Here is an 8,027-nt window from a genome sequence, read left to right as displayed (position 1 = left end):
ATTCCTGTGTCTGTTCCGTGATCGCGCCGCAGTGCAGAGCTCCCAGTCGAGCCAGGTGTACACATTCTGTGTAAATCCCACAGAGCAAGGCTCCAATCATCAATCATCGGCCCTCAATGTGTTGTAACATGAAGCTTCGTTCTCCTGTGTCTGTTATGCAAACAACGTCAACGGCGGTACTGCACACACCAGTGCCCTAAGTGAGTCAGTTTGAAGAAACCTTCACCTGTTTCTCTAGAATAATTTGTCAGATTTCAGTCCCAATCTGACCCTTCCAACAATCACGGGTGCCTTCCAATTTTAGGATGATTTGAACAGATTATATGGCCAAATGATGAGGGGTTAACATACAGAGTCTTCCCAATCTCAAATCGTAAGTATTACACACATTTGATATTGGTGACTGTTCTTTTGTTTAGAACCATTACTTGCACAAGCCAAGTCAATTCCTTCTTCCACAGATTCTTTTTTGCATTTCTCAGCACTCAACATCGCACACAAGAGCTATTAACTGACAGTGACGACAGTCCAACTCCATGTTTAAATCACACAAGTTTCTGTGAGATCCCAAATCCCTGGAATCTCCTCCCTGAAAGTGTGTGGCCCTGCATCAAGATTAAAACCCTGAAAATTGGTTACGTTTGTTGTGTCACGTTTTTATAATCACGTCCGATTTATATATCCTCTAGTGTGGGCCATGATTTTACACAAGACACTGATTGAAAAACAAGGCACATCAGCGCCTCAACACATCACTTCTCTACATGTCTTGAAAAGGAGGTCTGAAACCAATGTGTTCACATTACTATTCTGTAGAAACTCTAACAGTGATGGTCACCTGCTGTGGCCATGCTGTGACCGTGTTGGGCTCCTCCAGTGGAACATGCTCGCAGTGTTTCAGAGCAGAGAATGATTTGAATTTTTTTTTTTTTTTAATTATTATTATCAACGCGTTTTGTAAGATGAGAAAAAAATAAGGTGAGAGAAACCATTAAGGCCTTACATGTGTGACGGCAAGTTAAATAATTGAAACGACTCCAAGAGCTCCTGATTGTGATGAACTAATTGTGTGTATTAAAGTGTGTGTCGAGCTATTGTGCTGCAGCTGAGTACAGCATGTGTGGATGCTGAGGCAGCGGTGGTGAGTGCAGTCAGTGGAGGCTGGTGCTGATTGGATCCCCGGGGGAACTTGGTGTGCAGTGGCTAGTGAAATGTTTGCCACACATGCTGACCTGAATTTGTTGACTGTCTAACCTCTTGCCTGGTCTTATGGAGACGCAGATCAAAGGTCACACTGCAGGAGAGGTGCTTCACAGGAGCATTTTCAAGGCAATTGCTGGATTGAGTTTGAGGGGGTGGGGAGAAGCCAGATTAGCAATGAGAAGTGTGTGCAGGACACACTGGACAAGGGATATTAGACATGAATAGCTCCCTTTTATTCCACCCTGTGCTGTGTTTTATTTGTATTTTTAGTTTATTTTAAAGTTAAAACAGTTAACCTGTTGACTCCCATTTTTATTCCACCTTGTGTTGTATTTTACGGTTCTATTTGCATATCTTGTTGTATTCTAAATTTAGAACAGGGTTTTATTTTCCTTTTATTGTGAAGCACTTTGTGCTGAAAGGTGCTATAGTTTATTATTATGTATAAGCATTGACTTGCCATTATCACTGCTTTTTAGGGGCAATATATAATATTCTATATGAATCTTTAACTGGGAGAGCTTCCGCGAGGCTGTGAATGTTAACTGACAAAGACACAAAGCAGTATTACACAAATTCATACTTTGATTAAACGTCATTAGAAAACATTGAGTCATTAGAGTATGCTAATTGTACAGTGACAAGTGGAGAGATTTCTTTTGCACTGCTTGGCTATAAATATCCCCATCATCTCCAGGCAGTTTGTCAATTATACCTCTTGCCATTCTACATTTGATCAATTTTACACAGGGCACATTCTGCTCTGTTTTGCACTCATATGACTGGATATTTTTCCTAACCATAAAGGTTCTAAAAAAAAGAAAAAAAGAAAAGATGTTTGCTCAGGGAAAAGATCTTTCATGCAGGTGTTTGGGTCTTTTTGCCCCACACATAATCAAAAAGATGCAGGCAGCTTCTTAAAAAGACTCACAATACACTTCCGCTGCCGAACCGCTCTGTCGCTCTTTTTCCATGCCTGCTTCTGTTGCTCATCTCGGATTGGAAATTAAGTGTCAAAGCAACATCTCCAATATGCAACCAGGCAGCAGCTATACCCTCTGCTCTCCTCCCTGCACCTGATATAAATCACAGCACCGATAGGCCTCAGACTTTATTAATCCCGATAAGAGAATCAATACCCTCCGTTGTGCAAAAAAAGTAATCCTGACTTTGAGAAGTGTAAGCCAGCGTGCAAAGAGGATGTGTCCTCTGCAACAGTGACTGTGTACCAAAAGAGGCGAGGGGAGTTTATCAAAGACGAGGCGCGATTAACTGAATGATTACATTTACAGAGAGACCATTAATGTCGCCAAGGCTTGAGTTTGCAAAACTGATTCCCCACATTCATCTACTGCAGTGAACATCTTGTCCTACCCTGAGGCTTTACAGAAAATACAAGACATGATTGTAACAAAGCAGAGACAAAGATTGATTTTGAGCCGCACTCAAGAACTCTGTCCCAACTGTGGTGATGAGCATTTCATGTAAACCAGAGAAGTGAATAAATATATGGAAAAGGGGCACAGGAAGATTTAAAAATGCATAAACCTCTAAAGCCACTCTGTGCACACATTAATATTTATATAGGTTTGAAGAGATGGAAAAGAATTTATAGCCCTTTACCTAAGCAGGTCTGTTAAGCCTGTAAAATCAATTAGAACTGCAACATTTTTTGGAGATAAAATTGCAGGGTTATTTTTTTAAAGGCACTACAGAAAACTTATGCAGTTAAACCAGATAATGAGTTTACGTCTCCCAGTGTTTCATAGAAGGACAAGTGGTCGTCCTTTTATCAACAGTGGCCACCCATCCTGGCACATTCTTATCCAATATGCATGCAAACGTGGAGCTCTAAGATCTACCAACAGGGAAAAGGAAAATAATCTGTTTGTGCCATTGATTTGACCCTATGTGACCAAAGCTAATGCAAAAAATATAAATGTTCTCTAAAGTCTAAACTTCAATTCTTAATCTTACCTATTTTGCAATGTTTTTTCTTTTTTTTTTCCATTTAATTTATGTGTGGCTGCAGATGGGTGCTCACATTATTCGTCACCTCAGGAGCCAATGTCACTTATGATATATTATTAACATGTAATCTAAAAATCTCTTTTCAGTTTTGGGAAACTGAAACACGTTCATCCACCAGCAACGACAGGGAAACTAAAACTACATTTTTATCTCCATCTACTGTAAAGATCTTTACTCAGTAAGTGAAACTGCACAAAGAACCTTTATTCAAAAAAAGAAAAGAAGTGATTCAATATGTCCTAACCTTTTTTTTTTTTTTAACCCTGATCAGCTTCAGCCGTAATCCGAAAACAATCCACTGCACAGTTGGCAATTCTGATGTAAATCAAATAGTAATGTTCTGTCTGGGAGCGAGTAGGGCTATTGTGCATTAAAGCAGCTTTGGCCGGTGTCCTACTGGTCCCATGTTCTCTGAGAAGACAGAACATCCAGGTGGACTTTGGTGGCACTAAGAGGTTTATACTGCTCTAAGTGGGAGAAACCTGGGCAGCTTGTACGAGGTGTACTACAGATTTAAGAGAGTGAACCACGTTTCTGGACGGAGCTAGAATGAAGGGTGTGATTGTTGTGAGGTATTGGAGGCAGTGAGGGGCTAATCTAGTGCAGATGCAGCTGTGAGAGTGCAAGACAGAGGCAGACTAGTCCTAGGCTACATCCATACTTGTCCAATTTTGTTTAAAAATGCATAAATCCTGCTCCACGTAAGCCTGACGTCCACATTAACCTGGAGTTTTTGAAGCACCCAAACGGAGAAGAAAATGACAGCGCAAGTCTCAGACAAAAGCCTGGGTCTCTACACAAGACTCTAGTCTGAATCTTAGCAACACAACAATGACATGTGACTCCATTACCTGAAGGTCAACTTGGTTTTGAACACAGCCTGTCCCTGCAGTCCAGTGCCCTGTCGGATGAACAGGTGGTTGTGGTCTCCCTGGAGAGGAGCTTTGTAAACATCAAAAACTTCATTCCCCAGGTGGAGGGACATGCTGTGGACAACAAGGGGACATTTTAACAGCATGGAACGTTCGCAGCACATCCTGTTCACATTACGCTAACGACCGCATTCCACTAAGTTGACATAACGCACGCGCACACACACCTGCCGTCAGACCATTTAACAATGCGAGCGTTGCTCTCTCGTGTTTCAATTCCCTCCTCGTCTTTCTTGACCCTCCAACGAATAGTATTCTCCACCTGAGGGAGAAAAGGAAAAAGTCTGGTCACACAAAAAAACTATCAAAATGTGTTATCCTTCTTAAGTTCCGTAGTAAACTTTTGTTTTAAAACGTGAAAATCGTGCTCTGGCTGGTTTGCCTAATGAAGTCAATTGCCTCTGTAAAGCAAGGCCCTTATAAAATGCTGATTCTAAGGCAACAAAACTGAACAAAAATGTATTTTAAAGCAATAAAACCCTTACTTAAGGATACTATATTTGATTTAAAAGAAGAAAATGACAAACTTAGTCACATGATCTTCATACCTTCAGTTTGAGCCTGGTCCGTCCCTCTTCATCCAGCATTTCTTCATCCTCAAATTCATCCTCATAGTACTGAGGATCAAAGGGTCTGAAAAGGTAGATTTAATGAGAATCAAGATAAATGTACCTTTTAAATGTAGCTTTTATGATCTTCAATATCCGTCACTTTTCCTAGTTCATTTTTGGGTGATTTTATTTTCCTCCTTTGATTTTACATGGATTTACAACCTCATCGAGCAAAGTGTGTCTTTGTCATTGTATTTAATGACAGCGCCATTGTTCTGACCTGGGCTCCACAGACAGGAAGTTGGGCAGCTTGACAAAATAAAGGTCAGATCCCAGGTCTGTGCTGACTTTTGGGATTTCTACTTCGATACGTGTTTCAGGTGCAGGCTCCTCTTCTGCCTGCTCTCCCTCCATGCCATCCTCAGTGTCCTGGACAGAAGAAGAACAAAAGGAACAGTTCAGAACGTCTGTTTGATTCAGTGACCCATGATGATAATATGGATCAGCTCAGAGAGGCTTAATGAGAGACTCTGGCACAATTAAGAGAGTATTAATGAGCAGATTAGAAGAGTGACAGAGTCAAAGGTCAGACAAATACCAGGGGCTGTCCCGGAGTCAGAGGCTTCTCTGCATCGCTATCTGATGAGATGTCATCAGCTTCTCCAAACAGGTCGTCTGCTGCAGTTTTCTTTACTGTGGAACATTACCGGAGAGTGACGATTTATATTTGAAATGCACATACGGTGATGAACCAACAAGGTTACGTTTGTAGTTCAAATATCTATTTGTTTCTTACCTTTCTTTGTGCCAACATCACTGTCTGAATCAGAATCAGAGGTGGCTTTAGGTTTTGTTTTCTGTCTGATGAACTCATCTTCACTATCACTGCCCTTTGGAGACTCTGGAAAATAAGATGGGACCAGGGACAGCAAGGTATAAATAAAATAAAGATACATACACATAATACACTAAAGGAAAGAGAACCAGTACCAGTTCATTTACAATACTTCCTCTAATGTTAACTAACACTGGACGTACCTGACTTCCTGTTCCTCGGCCCCTCATCGTCAGAGTTCTCTCTTTCTTCATCGGAGTAATGACGTTTCTCATCTTCATCCTCTGACTGGTCACTTTTGGCACCTCCTTCCCACTTCTCGTCATCTGACTGGTTCTCCCTGCCTGAAGCTTCTCCATCACTGTGAGGAGTAGGCGGTCCCGACTGTGGAGTCCCAGGACCACTGTGGACACTGGTTTAAACCAAACACACTGGGATAAACATACATAGAAGAATATGTCTTGTCCTCTTAAAGGATAATAAGTGTGTTTATATGAGGTTTTATCTCAGTAAAACAGTGAGTTGTATCCAGAGTTGTGATGTTGTACCTTCGGTCTGAACGCACGCTGCCCCTCTCAGAGCGAGGGCTACCTGCTCCAGACATACCACTGCCAGCTGGGCTTCCTCCAGCCAGGCTCCCTTCAGCTGGGCTTCCTCCAGCCGGGCTTCCTTCAGCTGGGCTTCCTTCAGCTGGGCTTCCTCCATCTGAGCGGTGGCCCCTGTCCTCGTCATCTTCATCATCATCTCGGTGGCCACGCTCCGAGCCGCTGTGCTGCTCTGCGTCTGAGTGATCGTTGTCCCCCTGGTCTGACTGGATGCTGGCATCCGATTGATTCCCTGAGCGCTCTGACAGGTTGTCACTGGCGCTGTGTTGACTGCGTTGACTGTGCTGACTGTGCCGACTATGCTGACTGTGCTGACTATGCTGTTCATCCTCACTGTCATCTCCAAAAAGTTCCTATGGGGCAAAAAGAAAGGTGAGTAACTTGAGCAGAAGCATAGGTCCCTATCATGACACGTGAGTGGTCGCAAAACAAGCCAACTTTCAATCAATCGATTTCCAGACTTTGGGTGCACAAGCACTACTGCAGTACACAATAGTGGACATCCAAAGTGCTCTTTGGATGGGAAACAGTGGGCGTAGAACAAAGTCAAAGACATTAAAGGCAAATTATTTAAAAGAGAGTTCCTAGGAGTTTGGTTTTGATGCCAATATGTATTATGAAGGCAACTCCAAGCAGAGTCAGTTCAAGTCAATACAGCGTGGACGGAGCTACTTACACTATTCTGTAATAAAATTTAAAACTGGTCATATGTGTAATGTGGGGACTAAGTGTAATTAAAAAACAGTTTTACTGCTGTGAAAAACTTCTTGTTTTTCCAACACTATTACCATTTGGAAGTCATTTGGAAGTTCGAGTTAAATGCAATAATTTGATGTGATTTATAAACTGAAGTGTGAGGCTGGCCATTGTGCAGTTTGTGCTTAAAACAGGAGGTCCACACCTTATTCATGCTAGATTTTCCTGCCTCCTGGCCTTCCTCTTCGTCGTCATCATCATCATCTCCTCGTCCACGCTCGCTGTCACTGCCACTGCCCGAGGCATTGCTGGCAGACTGATGCCGCTCCTGCTCTGAGTCAGAACCAGACCCGGAGCCAGACTCTGTAACACAAGAAAGCAGTTTATTTTCTGGTCATGCATAGTTAATCAGATCACAGTGGGTGATAATATGGATAAGTACTGCCTGTTTATGTTAACCAAGCAATAGAAAAATACAATTTCAAGACACATTATTTTAAATTTTTGCAATAATATTGTGAATCACAATTATTTTTAGCCAGAATAATCATGACAGGAAATTCTAATATGCATATGTGACAACACAAACACAAGTATAAAGTATTAATAACCCTGTCTGACACGGTCAATCAAAACTGAGCACTAGTACGGGTACAGTTTAGAGCAAGTTGAGGGCTGTTCCTAATAAAGTGTAAAATTAACAACATATTTGGTAAACGCATTCTAGTTAATGATATCGCTCAACACTGAACAGATTTACACGTAAACAGCGGGGTGAATATTCTCAGCTAAAATAGAACTTAGTCGTTGAAAGATTGATCATTTATATGTAAGCAAATTAAATTCACCGCTTCACGAGGACTGTGATTCCGTTAACAAAATCCTACTAGTTATTACTGTTTTCCATGAAGGATAACGTATGAGAAAATACGACACATCGTCCAGGTACTTTACAAGCAGCGCCTTTTCTTCCTAAAAATTACTCCCTGCTCCGAATAACGAAGCAACAAATCCCTGGCTCTCTAATAAAACACATTGAGGGCGGCTGAAATTAAAAGGTTGTTTACCTCGCTGCTCATTGTCGCTGTCTCCGTCACTGCCGAACAATTCATCCATATCCGCCATTTCTGAGCAGCAACAGCACAACGTGACCGACCGGAAACAAAAGTCAATA

At 41.9% G+C, this 8,027-nt stretch overlaps 1 protein-coding gene across 1 annotated transcript; it reads right to left on the bottom strand.

The window, feature by feature from the left end:
• Positions 1-4,057: 4,057 nt before the first annotated feature.
• Positions 4,058-8,018, bottom strand: leo1 (LEO1 homolog, Paf1/RNA polymerase II complex component). Its single transcript, XM_044030933.1, has 10 exons — positions 7,921-8,018; positions 7,059-7,216; positions 6,101-6,510; positions 5,756-5,964; positions 5,514-5,618; positions 5,316-5,410; positions 4,998-5,146; positions 4,715-4,799; positions 4,334-4,428; positions 4,058-4,220 (listed from the first exon to the last, which is right to left on the bottom strand). Exons 1-10 carry the CDS (start codon positions 7,976-7,978, stop codon positions 4,082-4,084), a joined length of 1,503 nt encoding a protein of 500 aa, XP_043886868.1. The 5' UTR covers positions 7,979-8,018; the 3' UTR covers positions 4,058-4,081.
• Positions 8,019-8,027: the final 9 nt, after the last annotated feature.

This window comes from Solea senegalensis, linkage group LG7 (genome assembly GCF_019176455.1).
Source record: "Solea senegalensis isolate Sse05_10M linkage group LG7, IFAPA_SoseM_1, whole genome shotgun sequence".
Taxonomy (NCBI): domain Eukaryota; kingdom Metazoa; phylum Chordata; class Actinopteri; order Pleuronectiformes; family Soleidae; genus Solea; species Solea senegalensis.
This window is presented reverse-complemented; position numbering and strand designations above follow the sequence as displayed.

Coding starts and splice junctions, on each gene's coding strand:
- leo1 (XM_044030933.1), bottom strand. CDS start 7,978: ATGGCGGATATGGATGAATTGTTCGGCAGTGACGGAGACAGCGACAAT. Junction 5,965..6,100: donor AGCGTGCGTTCAGACCGAAG/GTACAACATCAC, acceptor GGTTTAAACCAG/TGTCCACAGTGGTCCTGGGA. Junction 5,619..5,755: donor GCCGAGGAACAGGAAGTCAG/GTACGTCCAGTG, acceptor CTTATTTTCCAG/AGTCTCCAAAGGGCAGTGAT.